Genomic DNA, 14300 nt, shown 5'->3' on the forward strand with positions numbered 1-14300 from the left:
CCTCTGGCCATCACCACACTGTTGTCTGTGTCTATGGATATATAGACACATGCATATATGTCCATTGGCTAATCCCTTCACCTTCTTTGATCTAGTTGCCCCTCCTCTGTCCCCTCTTGACCTCTGACAGTCTGTTCCATGTATCCATGCCTCTGTATCTGTTGTTTGTCAGTTAGAAATTTTTTAAAGTTGAGGAATATTTATGTATGTTTATTTAAATGACAAAAATTGTTTCCATTGTTCAAGAGTTTAATACCCCTCTCTTCTAACTGATAGACAAAAATAAGCAATAACATAGATTTGTATTACAATGTAAATCATTTGACCTGGTTGAGGTTTGTGGGATACTATATCTAATTACTACATAATACACATTCTTTTTAGTGCAAATGGAACATTCATAATGATCTATAATTTTCTGGATCATCAATAATTCCCAATAAATTCATTCCTTCCCTCCCTTTCTCCCTTTCTCTTTTTTATCCTCACCAGAGAACACACCCATTGATTTTAAAGAGAGGGGGAGGGAGGGAGGGAGAGAAACATCAATGTGAGAGAGAAACATCGATTGGTTGCGTCTCGTACATGCCCCAACTGGGGACCAACCTGAAACCTGGGCACTTGCCCTGAGCAGGACATGAACCCAAAGTCTTTTGGTTTATGAGAGGACACTCAAATGGAGCTGCACTGGCCAGGGCCCCAATAAATTTCAAAAACTTGAAATAATATGTACTATGTTACCTGACCACAAAGGAATTAAATGAGACATCAGTAACTATAAAATATCCATTAACTTGCTAACTGCTCTTTTTCTTTTTTATTGAATTTATTGAGGTGGCATTGATTAATAAACATAGGTTTCAGACATACAATTCTATAATACATCATCTGTGTATTGTATTATGTGCTTACCACCCCAAGTCAAGTATCTTTCCATCACTGTTTTTGAATGATGTAATTTAAAAATAAAATCTTTCTGAGTATCATTTGGGAACTTACTTCTCTCAGGTAAAGGACACAAAAACTTCATAGCAAAATTAAGTATTTATTTACAGTATATAAGATATTTGCCTTGGGATTATTTTTATATCTAGAAAGCTTTGTGTTCACTCTTTTATTCTTGAACTTAACTATACATAGTTAGGAAAATGGACTGTATTTACCTCTGTGCTGCCTTTATTGAGATAGTGTCAGAATTTTGTTCATTTTATAGCTGGAAATACTGAAGTTTAACAAAGTTAGTTAATAGGGCTTATTACAATTCAGTAACAGGACTGGAAATAGAATACTTGTTTGTTATCTCCCAAGAGAATGGTACAGGTTAAATGGTTCATTAACTTGGATGGCCACCTCGTTTTCCTGTACCAGACTTTAGTTTTCTAGAACATGACTTGAATCAATAATATAAGTTGAACATAAGAGAATTCGAGCAGTTCCATTCGTCACTGCTTTCGTAAGTTAACTGTGTGGCAATTAATAGACACTGTTTGCATGGGTTTTTTCTGTGTGTTTCTAAGGAACATCTGCCAATAGATCATTTTGTTCTGTTTTTTCAGAATTCGGTTTTCCAAAGTAGTTGTTTACATCCATTAAATTGACTTAGCAAGTTAAGCAAATTTTACAGGTTAAATTTCAAACAGCAAGTCAACTTTAGTCAATGAAGTCATTACTTAAGGAAATTAAGTGACTGCCTCCCTGTAAGTATAGATTTAGACAGTCTTTAAAATTCACTTGGAATATTTGCTTTAAACACCTGTAAATAAAATCACTAATATTCTAAGCCCCATAAGAGAATATGAAGTTTTGTTGTAGATGGGCAGTTTCTAGAAGTCTTAATGCTTGTGACTGTGTATTACACAACACTGAAGTGTTAGCTGTAGAGCAGACGATTCCTGCTCAGTAGGGATCAACAGCTTATAAATACAATTGACAGGTGAGTCAATTGACAGATTCTAGTTACCCTAAGAAACAATGAGGGAAAATGCATTTTATGTCCTCAATTATAAGTTCTAGTAATGTCTTTTTTTTTAACCTTATGCAATTCTTTAGTTTTACATTTCTACTTTTCTCAACATGTTAACTTGGAAAATTTCAAACCCATGGAACAGTTGAAAAAAGAGTACCACAATTACCTTTATACCCTTTAGGTAGAGTCAGCATTTGTTAACATTTTGATATATGAGCTATTTACCTTATCCCTCTTATACGTGCAGCTTTCTCTACACACACACACACACACACACACACACACACACACACACACACACACACACTGTCTCTCTCTCTCTCTCTCTTTCTCTCTCTCTCACGTTTTTCTCCTGCCCCCATGCACACACTTAACCATTTGAGAGTTGTAGATGTCATTTTACCCAATTTTATAAAGGTATTCTCCTTTGTAACTCTAATGGCATTATCATACCTAGGAAATTTAGCACTGAATCACTGTTATTAAAATACAACCTATATTCACATTTCTCCAATTGTTCCAATAATGTTTCTCATAACTGTGTGTGTTACCAATTCAGGACAAGAATCACACATTGCATTTAGTTGTCATGTGTCTTTCATCTCCCTTACTCTAAAAATAGTTTTCTAGCCTTTTTCTTTTTTATTTTTATTTTTTAAAAAATTTATTTTTCAAATACATTTGTCTCTGCCTACCCCTATTTTTATTTTTTGTAACATTGGCATTGTGACAAATGACATTAATATTTGAAGAATCTAGGCCAGTTGTTTTGAAGTATATTCCTCAATTTGGATTTGTCTAATTATATCCTCATAGCTAGATTCAAATTAAATATTTTTTGACAGGATTGCTCTAATGGATGTGTTTTTCTCAGTGCACCACATCATCATTATTGATGCTGTTACATAGGATTACATGATTAAGCTGATGTTTGTCAAATCTCACTGTATCCTCTTCTCAACAACCTGCCACTTAGTGGTCATTACAGTAACTTCTTCAGGATAAAAACTGCCTTAAATTTTTTTTGCCCTGGCTGGTGTGGCTCAGTGGATTGAGTGCCGGACTGTAAACTGAAAGGTCACTGGTTCAATTCTCAGTCAGGGCACATGTCTGGGTTGTGGGCCAGGTCCCCAGTTGGGGGTGTGTGAGAAGCAACCAATCAATGTATCTCTTGCACATCAATGTTTTTCTTCTCTTTCTCCCTCCCTTCCCCTCTGTCTAAAAATAAATAAATAAAAGCTTTAAAAAAATTTTCCCAGTACACTGTTCATTTAGGACTTCATAAAAGGCAGACATTATATACTTACTGACATTTTATTGAATAAAGGAAGGCCTAATATATATTGCCATTTACTCTATTAGCTGAGTTAAAAAAATTATCTACTAATAAAAAAATCAAAAGTAAATCATCTGCCAGCCAGAATTTGCAGGATATGCAAATTTAACATATGCGGGCTGTTTAAACATCCATTATGCTACTGGTACCAAAACAGAGGTTCATGAAAATAAACATGAAATCGAGTGTTTCCCTCCTTTGGATGTTGGTTCTAGAAAAGGCCAATGATGTTCTTTGGATTCTTGCATTAACATTATTGACTTGGGCAATGAGGCAATAACTTAAAAGAGCCAGGGACAGACTTCCCAGGGAATGGAGTATTTTGCTTAACAGGAGGGGCCATGATTTGGAAATAAAGTTGTAACAGTGGCATCTGGGATGGATCTGTTAGCCTTGAAGAAAAATAACGTTTGTGTTTTTCCTTAGCCCACTTTATTCCAAGCAGGGATGTCTTTGTTGCTGTGTATTTAGGGGCACACAGGGAGTAGTAACTCAATTTCAAGCAAAGACAGGAGGAAGCCTTGTGGGCTGACTTCCTGATTAAGTAAGCAAAGATGACATATGATTTGATTTGTCATTTTCAGTTTTAAATGAACCATATCACATACAGTAATTGTGCATTGTCCTTTCTGTGGTTGGTTCCTTTTAAATATGATATTCTTTGTGACCTGAGTGCAGTGGTGGTCATTTGGCAAAGCAGCACTTTTGTGAAATCCCAGCTATTTGTGGATGACAAGGAGCGTTTGGTAAGCTCACATGACATCACTGTGCTGATGTCGTGTCCTTGTGTTAACCATGTACTCGTTTAGCTTTATTTATTGACTGGGGAAATTACCCATCTGTTTTTGACCCATGTTTTTGAAATTTTGTGTCATTTTCATTATATCCTCACTTCTGGTTTAAGAACATACAGTTTATCCCCATTTTTTGTTTTATATATTTATTTTTTAAATGTTTTATTTATTGATTTTAGAGGGGGAGAGAGAAATAACGATTTGTTTTTCCACTTATTTATGCATTCATTGATTGTGCATAAATAAGTGTGATTCTTTTATGTGCCCTGACTGGGGATTGAATCCGTAACCTTCATGTATAGGGGACAATGCTCTAACCCACTGAGCTACCTGGCCTGGGCCTTTTTTTTTTTTTTTTTTTTTTTTTTTTTTTTAGGTGGGGAAGCTTAGTGGGGTTATTAGCTCGCTAAAACTCCTATAACTTGTATACCATATAAGTAGCTGAGCCATAATATGAACCCAGATTTGTCTTATTTCAAAACTGTGTGCTTAATTATCATACTAGACTTTCTTTAGACTATTACAAACAATAGATACTTTATGATATGATATTGTAGAATGGATCTGTTATAATGTAAGTCACATTGCTGTGCTTATTCATAAAAGAAAGATGACATTTCACTTTGATTAACTTACACAAGGGTGCCAGGCTTTTGACTACTGCTTAATCCAGAAACTGTACCTGCTGAACTGGAATAGAAGATGAACTTCTTTGTTGTAGTTTTGTGGATATCTGCAGGATTTCTGACATTGCTGGAATAACCAGTGGTGCTAGTATTAAGGATCCCATTTCTGGTGATTCAGCAGGAGGACTTGGCTGCCCAAGATGTTAATAGTTGGTGGAAGGCAGATGGTCCTGGGAAGAGGTCATAGCTGTGGAATGCGACAGCACTGTTTCTTCATTTAATTCTAGCACCCTCTCACTGTTTATTGACCCTCCCAACCCCTGGTATTCTTCCTGTAACTAACTTCCCTCTGATGTCTTACTTCTCTTAACATCTGCCTACATAGTTTAGAGATAAGTAGAGTATATTAATCACCTCCCTGGTGATGGATGTGTGATACACTGTGACTGCAAAAAGGAAGGTATGCTCTGAAATTGTCCATTACCAGCTAGGACTTAAGATATTTCTCCTAAAGATTGTAGTCCCAAACATTCTGAACTGGACTACTGAATTTTGACAGAGGAATTATTTCACAGATATTTAATTAACACACAAGGATATGAGCCCAGACTATGATGATTTACTTTTCTTTTGCAGGAAGGATGCCAATTCTGCGCTGCTCAGTAACTTCGAGGTAGGTAGCTTTGAAGTATTTTCCTCTCTGATAATTTGTTCTTCGCTTCTGAAGATTATTGAATTATTTGTGGTTATAAATGACTGAATAAATTTGGATTTTCCACTTTAAAATAGGACAGATGGCGTCATCTGGTGGGCCTTGGAATAGTCTAAGATTGGTAAATTATAGTAATTCAGGAAAGGTGGGAACACTTTACAGTGGGAACCTTCCTCTAATCTGAAAATTTTAGATCTTCATTTGGGATGACTTCATGGGATGAAAGCATCTATTTTGGAAGTGTTTCTGACAGCAGAAATTTCTATTAAAATATATATGCCTTTTCTTAAATTACCACTCTTTACCTATAAAATACTTTTATACATCATTTTGATCCTCATCATAGTCTCATAAGGATTATAATCTTCATTTTGAAAATGAGAGGTTAGTTGACTCACCAATATGAATAATTATGTAAGAACTAACAGATTGGGGTTCTTGGGGCTTGAGGGTTGGGTTTCTGGGGAAAGGGAGGAAAGAAAGAGGTTGGTGAGAGGGAAGACAGAACATTATTGTTGCCTACCTTCCATTTTGCCTGGATCTTGTTTGGTACTAGCAAAACCATCTGGTAGGTTAATTCCAGGTGTAGAAAGAACAATGCATACATATATTCATTGTCAATTTTTTGTGTGCCAGAGTCTAAACTCATAAAGGCCTATAGGAGATTTAGGTCTCCACTGTGTGATATATATGGAAGGTAGAATTAACACAGCTGGCCATATTCCTCTCTTCCTAAAGATTCATCTTAAATGGTTGCTGGTCAAGCCACTGGCTTTTAGAAACCTCCAATTTAGTCTCTACTTAGGGTTTGGGTGTATTATCCATTGAAAAAACATTGATTGTGTTAATTGGATCTCATGACACTATGAAAAATGACAGGCAGGCAAGGAATTGCATTGTATCTAGTAATGACCTATGAATCTATACTTCCCTCAATTTTCTGGTATTATCTCTGTACCAGGAAAGAGAGATATTCCCCATACCCTCCTTAATACTAATTATACATATGTTTCTTCCTTGTGGGGAAAGTTTACTTATATAGTTCTAGAGCACTTTTTCCTTCTTTTTATTTATATATTTTTTTGTAAACTATGTTTTAGCACTTGCCTCATAATTTCTCTTTCCCAAAATAAATTATGCTAGATTTTCATATTAGAAGTAGAATGTATTTTTTTAAAAGATAATTTATTTTAGGAAAATTTACTTTTAAATAAAGTATTTTTGAGGTCTGAGGTGATCAGAGAATGGTGTATGTTGGTAAGAAACATTTGAGCTACTTTAAGTAAACTAATGAATTTGAATTATTTGACTTAGATAAAAGAGCATTTTAAAATGGTCGCATACTTGAATTCGTATTTGCTTTGATATAAGAGTTGGTGGGGAGGGTTTATGGGAAGAAGAGAGGTACCATTTTATTTAGCTTCAAAATTATTGACCTTGGAATAGGTACATTTATCAGACTTTTCTATAAAAATGTTTCATATATCTCTTCCTAGGTGTTCCAGTTACTAACTGATCTGAAAGAGCAACGTAAAGAAAGTGGAAAGAATAAACACAGTTCTGGGCAACAGAACTTGAATACTATCACCTATGAAGTAAGCCTAGGCCACTTGAACTACATGAACTGCCATTGAGGGGGGTTGTTTTAGTCTGCTGATGACTAGCCACCAAGTCAAGACTGCTATTCTCTAATTTGAATAGTTGTACTATAACCTTGTTTTTATTCTGTTTATGGAAGTGGAAAGAGTTTGGCCAATTGAGAGGGTTAGCCAACTATAAAATTAGAGGAAATAGTCTCTAAGGCTGTCCTCACCTCTAACATCAATTTCAAATCAGAGATCCCAAGACTACCCTAAAATTCAGTAATTTTCTAGAAGTACAGAACTCACTGCAAGCTAACATATTCACACTGTTTATTACAGGGAAAGGGTATAGAGTAAAATTGGCTAAGGGAAGAAGCAAATAGGGCAGATTCAGGGAGAAATATCAAATACAGAATTTCCATTATCCTCTTCATGTGGTTGTGTGTGAAAATATGCACAGAACATTGTCAACCACGGAAGCTCAGCTGAGCTTCAGTGTCATGACTGAATGATTAATTGCCCACGTAGTTCATCTCAGCCTCCAGGCTGAGTGATACTGTATGACCCAAAGCCATATCCTAAATCACATTGTTGAAACTATCCAGTAACCTAAGGCCCAAGACAAAGATACTCCTGTTATAATAGTTATAACATTTTAAGAGACTGGATATTACCTTCTAGAAGCCAAGGTCAAAGGCCAGACCTATTCTTTGGGCAATGCCAAATTCTTTATTACACAAAAGTATTACTTACTGTTCTAGAAAACTTAGAATGTACCAAAAAGCATCAAGAAGACAACAAACATAATTTATAATCTTGGTTTCTAGTGGACATTTGGCCGCATTCTCTTTCAGCTTTATGCTTTGTCCTTAAAGTTTAAGCTATTATATTTGTTATAGGTAATGTCTGATTTTGTATCTGTCATTTTAATTTGTTTTCTTGCTGTTTCTTTTCTGTTCTGATTTTGTCTCTATAGAGGATTTGACTTTAATTTCTTTATCTTTTCAAAGATATTATTAAACTTGAGTTTATCTCAGTTCCTTTTAGGGAAAATAAGGGTGTTAGCACTTTTGTCACCATTCCTCCTCATTCAGTTTTGTTCATTTAATCACGTATTTAAAACCCTATCATTCGTTCATGTTCTTTTACGTTATAAAGTTCATCTCTTTCAAAGAAGAAAAATATTTCTTGGTAATTAGTTTTATCAACAAAAATTAGTTTTATAAACAAAAATTAATTTTTAAATTTTTGTTTATAAAACTACTTATAACTACACACTTGACCAGTTTAAGCTCATTGCCACTCCTTATGTTCTTGCTTTTAATTCATGTGCCTTAAGGAAACTTACTGTGGTACTAAATGTTTTGAGACTTTTAATACCTGAGAATGTATTTCTAGTGTTCTCAATGTGAATAACAACTCATCTGAATATGGAGTTCTTGGGTTCAACTTTTGTTCAGCAGGGCTCTATATGTATTACTTGATCTGTTAGTTTTTGTTGTGGAGAAGTGTGAGACCAAAATAATGTTTGCACTTTTGAGAGACTCTTTACTTAGATGCTGAGGTTACTGTTTATTTTTCAAGTTTGAAATTCTTCTCACATTATGTCTAGGTGGGGTACCCTTTAAAAAATAAGTAAAACCCTTTTATTTTGAAATAATTTTATTCTTTTATTTTTTACTTAAAAAAGATTTTATTTATTTATTTTTAGAGAAAGAGAGGGAGAAAGAGTGAAACATCAATGAGTAGTTGCCTCTTGTGTACCCCCTACTGGGGACCTGGCCCACAACCCAGGCATGTGACCTGACTGGAAATCAAACTGGGACCCTTTGGTTCTCAGGCCTGTGCTCAATGCACTAAGGCATACCAGCCAGGGCTGAAATAATTTTATTCCTACAGAAGAGTTACGGAGATAATGGTGAGAGTCCCCATGTACCCTTCCCGTAGTTTTCCCTATGTAAAACCATAGGTTATCTTACATAACCATGATACAATTATTAAAACTAAGAAATTAACATTGCTACATATTATTAAACTAAACAAAAGATTTTATTTGAAATTTCCCAGTTTTCCCACTAATATCCTATTTTGTCCCTGTTCAAGGATCCAGTACAGAACACCATTTTGTATTTAGTTAACGTGACTCCTCAGTATCTTCTGATCTGTAACAGGTCCTTATCTTTCCTTGTGTTCCATGGCCTTGGCACTTCTGAAAAGTACTGGTCAGCTGTTTTGTAGAATGTCCCTTCATTCTGCTATGTCATACTGGTTCATGATTAGACTGAACTTAATGGCTTTGGGGGAAGAATACCATACAGGTAATACAGGGTACATGGTATCAATGTCTTATTACTGATCCTGTTAACTTTGATCACTTGGTTAAGGTGCTGTCTGCCGGGTTTCTCCACTGTCAAGTTGCTGTTTTATCATTTCCATATTCTGTTAGAAAGGAGTCACCAAGTCCAGCTCCATATTCAAGGGGAAGAGGATTAGGTTTTACCTCTTGAAGGGGGGAATATCAAAGAATTTGAGGACATCTGTTAAAAGCATCACAGTAATTAATAAAGATTTGGGGGAAGATGCTTTTAGACGAGATCGGGTGCGTTCAGGGTGGTATGGCCGTAGACCGGGGGTGTGGGGGGGAGATGCTTTTAGGCTATGTAAATATCCCATTTCTCCTTAAGCTTTTGCCCATTAATTTTGACGTTCATTGGTGGGTCATTATTACCATGGTGGGACTGCTTAATGGTGGTTTATTTCCCTCATTTCTTTTATGTTTAATAGTTAGAATTCTTCTGTAAGAAAGAGTTGTTACTTTTTATCTATTTATTCAGTCATTTATATCCATAGGGATTCATGATTATTTATTTTATTCTTTGGGTTTCCTGTATTTAAAAAATTTTTCTTCTTTTTTTTAAGATCAGAAAAGGTTTCTTTAGGATTTCATTAATTATCCGTACTGTTCAGGCTGCTAATTTTCTTTTTGAGGAATTCCTAGTATATGAAGTTTGAGTCTCCTGAAGACATTTGTTTTATAGAAGATTTTTGAAACAAAATTTTAGAATACTAAATTATAACCATTACTTTCCCTTTTTCTAATTCAAACCTGCTTTTTCCATTTTTTTTAGACATTAAAATACATATCAAAAACACCATGCAGGCACCAGAGTCCTGAGATTGTCAGGGAATTTCTCACAGCAATGAAAAGCCACAAGCTGACCAAGTAAGTAAAAATTATCTTAATTAGGAAAAGTAACACATAATGAAAATAACTTACAAAAGCCACGCTCAGCAACTGTGTTTTTATACTTAGTTGGATTTCAAATTCTAATTAATGCTCAGTGTGCTTTCTTTTTTTTTTTTTTTTTTAAGGTTGATTTTGGAGAGAGACACACACTTCAATTTGTTTTCTGCTTATTTATGCATTCATTGGTTCATTCTTTTATGTGCTTTGACTGGGGATTGAACCCACAACCTTGGCCTATCGGAACAACACTCTAATCAACTGAGTTACTCAGCCAGGGTCCCAGTGTGCTCTTTTAAAGTAGTATGGTACTGTAGATGAGACAACTGACACTTCAATATAGGGATCCTTTAAGAGCCAGCAACAGAACATAGTGGGGTTTTTAATCTTAGAAATTTTTTTTGGAGTCCCAGTTCTGTGACCTGTCCCATCAGCCCCTCTCCGCATTCAGATCAAATTGATTAAAAAATAGGCTTCACAAATTAAACTGCTTTTTATAAAGTCGATCAATTAAGTCATTTGATATTTGGGTTTGCTTAGGGCAAAAATGGCTTGATAATATTGTCTGCTCTTCTAGTGCCCAATTATTTTTCTTGGTGGCTTTCTTGAATAAGGTAAGCTTGTAGGAATTAAAAACATTCAGAATTAGCTCAAGATTTTACTTGAGAAGAAAAACTACCCCTAGTCTTTTAGAATTAATACCAGAAATGATAAATTCTAAAAATTTTTGTCATTTCATTCAGGGTAATCAATAATTTTCTTTTGGAGGAATCATTTGATGCTGTTTCAGGCACACAGTTGATGCTACTATCAGTAAACTGAGTGCACTTTTCTCCTTGCCTCTCTTCTCCAAATGAACTCTGAAGACAAATATCTTTTAAACATATGTACATGTATGTGTGTGAGAGTATGAGTGTGTGTATATAATTTGTCTTACTTTTAATTGTAAAATACACAGAATACAAAATTTATCATCTTAGCCCTGTCTACATAGCCCAGTTGGTTAGAGAGCCATCTTGATATGCCTAGGTTGCGGGTTCGGTCCCTGGTCAGGGCACGTGCAAGAATCAACTAATGAATTCATAAATAAGTGGGACAACAAATTGATGTTGCTCTCAATCTCTCTATCTCTCTCTCTCCCTGCTTCCCTCCCTCCCTCCCTCCCTCTCTAAAATCAATAAACAAAAATTTAAAAATAAACTAAAATAGAATTTATCATTTTAATATTTAAATATAGTCTATTAGTGTTGAATATATTTGCATTGCTGTGCAGCCAATATCCAGAACTTTTTAATCTTGTAGAACTTAAACTTTATATCAATTAAACAACTCTCCATTTCCCCTCTATCCCAGCTCCTGACAACCATCCTTCTGTTTTCTCTTTCTATGAATTTGACTACTCTAGATACCTCTGATAAGAGGGATCATACAGTATTTGTCTTTTTAAAAATACCTTACCTGGCTGGTGTGGCTGAGTGGATTGAGCATTGGCCTGCAAACTGAAAGGTAGCTGGTTCGATTCCCAGTCAGGACACATGCCTGGGTTGCGAGCCAGGTCCCCAGTTGGGGGTGGGCAGGAGGCAACCAGTTGATGTTTCCCTCTCTCTCTCCCTTCCTCCCCTTTCTCTAAAAATAAATAAAGAACATCTTTAAAAAAAATCTGAATATCGTTTTTTATATATGTAGATATTTACTGTTTTAACCATTTTTAAGTGTGCTATTCAGTGGCATTAAGTACATTCACGTTGTTGTACAACCATCACTGCCATCCATCCACAGAATGGATTAAACAATAACTCCTCATATTTCCCACCCTCCAGCCCCTGGCAATCACTGGTCTGCTTTCTGTCTCATGAATTTGACTAACTGCTTCATATGAGGGAATCATAGAGTATTTGTACTTTTGCATCTGACTTATTTCTATTAGCATTATGTCTTCAAGGTTCATCCATGTTGAAGTGTGTGTCAGATATCCCTTCCTCTGGAAGATTGTACAGTACTCCATTTTATGCTTATACCGCATTTTGCTTATCTCTTTATTCATTGATGTATACTTGAGTTGCGTTCACCTTTTGGCTATTGTGAATAATGATACTGCTATGAATATGAGATTACAACTATCCCTTTTGAGATCCAGCTTTCAGTTCTTTTGAGTATATTCCCAGAAGTCAAATTGTGGGAGCATACAATAATTCTATTATTAATTTTTGAGGAACTGCAATATTGTTTTTCACAGTGGTTGTACTATTTTACAATTCCCACAGCACTGTGCAAAGGTTCCAATTTCTCCACATCCTCAACTCTTCTTCTTTTTTTTATAATAGCTGTCTTAATAGGCCTGAAATGGTGTCTCATTGTGGGGTTTTTTTTTGCACTTCCTTACTGATGGATTTGAGACAAGAGAGAAACATCAATTTGTTATTACAGTTATTTATACATTCATTGGTTGACTTGTAGGTGCTCTGACTGGGGATCAAACTTGCAACCTTGGCCTTTTGGGATGATGCTCTAACCAGCTGAGCTACTTGGCCAGGGACTCTTTTGCTTTCCTTAATGATTGGTGATGTTGAGCATCTTTTTGTGTGCTTATTGGCCATTCATAATCTTACTTGGAGAAATGTCTGTTCAAAACCCTTTGCCCATATTTGAATTGGGTTTCCTCTTTTTTCCTATTGAGTTTTAGGAGTCTGGATCTTAATCCCTATCAGATATATAATCTGCAAATATTTTCTCCTGTTCTGTGGGTTTCCTTTCTACTCTAATGCTAGTGTCTTTTGATGCACATTTAAAATTTTGAAGTCTAATTCATCCTTTTTGTTGTTGCTGTTGTCCTCTGTGCCTTTGGTGTCATGTCTGAGAAATTATTGTCAAATCCAGTGTCATCAGCCTTTTCCCTTATGTTTTCTTCTGAGAGTTTTGTACTTTCATATCTTATGTTTAGGCGTTAGTTCCATTTTGAATTAATTTTTGTGTGTGGTGAAAGGAAAGGATCCACCTTCATTCTTTTTCACATGGATATCCAGTTTTCCCAGCGCCATTTATAGAAAAGATTGTCCTTATACACTGAATGGGCTTGGCACCTTTGTTGAATATCATTGACTATATATGCAAGGGTTTGTTTCTGGGCTCTTTATTCCATGTATATGGAATATGTATATGGTGTATATGTCTGTCTTTATGCCAGTACTACGCTGCTTTGATTACTGTAGCTTTTCATATATTTATTTATTATCTTCACCTGAGGACATGCCCACTAATTTTAGATAGAGAGGAAGGGATGTGGAGAGAGAGAGGGAGAAAACATCGATGTGAGAGAGACACATTGATCATTTGCCTCTCGTACGTGCCCTGATCAGGGACTCTGCAACCTAGGTATGTGCCTTGATGGGGAATTGAATCTGTAGCCTTCTGGTTTACGGGATGATGCTCCAATCAACTCAACCACACTGGCCAGGGCTGATTACTGTAGCTTTGAAGTAAGTATAGAAACCAGGAAGTGTAGACATTGAACCTTGTTCTTTTTTTTCAAGATTGTTTTGGCTATTTAGGGGCCCTTGCAATTCCAGATGAATTTTGGGATGGATTTTTCTATTTATACAAAAAATGCCATTGGGATTTTGATAGGGATTGCATTGAATCTGTATATTGCTTTGGATAGTATTGACATTTTAAAAATATTAGGTCCTCCTGTCCATGGACAGGGGCTGTCTTTCCATTTGTTTGTGCCTTCTATAAATTCTTTCAGCAATATTTTGTAGTTTCAGCATACAAGTCTTTAACCTACTTTGCCACATTTAGTCCTAAATAAATGTAAGTGGAACTGTATTCTTAAGATTGCTTATTGTCAGTATATAGAAACCACACAACTTGCATGTTGAGTTTGTATCTTGTAACTTTGCTGAAATTATTAGTTCTCATGGTCATTTCTTCATATAGGATCATGTTGTCTGTAAACAGAGATCATTTTATTGCCTCCTTTCCAATTTAGATGCCTTTTATTTCTTTTTCTTGTCTAATTGTTCTGGCTAGGACTTCCAGT

The 14300-nt window shown here is 35.6% G+C and overlaps 1 protein-coding gene across 2 annotated transcripts in view; it reads left to right on the forward strand.

Annotated features, from left to right (window-relative positions):
• CRCP (CGRP receptor component) overlaps positions 1-14300 on the forward strand; it is a 39569-nt gene that overhangs the window by 4247 nt on the left and 21022 nt on the right. Inside the window, exons 1-4 of one of the 2 annotated variants that reach the window (XM_054589672.1) lie at positions 4636-4670; positions 5359-5395; positions 6931-7029; positions 10146-10240. In XM_054589672.1, coding sequence (XP_054445647.1) covers positions 4669-4670; positions 5359-5395; positions 6931-7029; positions 10146-10240 — 233 coding nt within the window. In that variant the 5' untranslated portion in view covers positions 4636-4668. Of the gene's footprint in view, positions 1-4635; positions 4671-5358; positions 5396-6930; positions 7030-10145; positions 10241-14300 lie in introns of those variants that run through there. The other variant, XM_054589671.1, reaches the window with a different exon arrangement.

Source organism: Pteronotus mesoamericanus, unplaced genomic scaffold, assembly GCF_021234165.1.
Source record: "Pteronotus mesoamericanus isolate MK-2021 breed Mesoamerican mustached bat unplaced genomic scaffold, CSHL_Meso_final scaffold_167, whole genome shotgun sequence".
In the NCBI taxonomy this organism is placed as follows: Eukaryota; Metazoa; Chordata; class Mammalia; order Chiroptera; family Mormoopidae; genus Pteronotus; species Pteronotus mesoamericanus.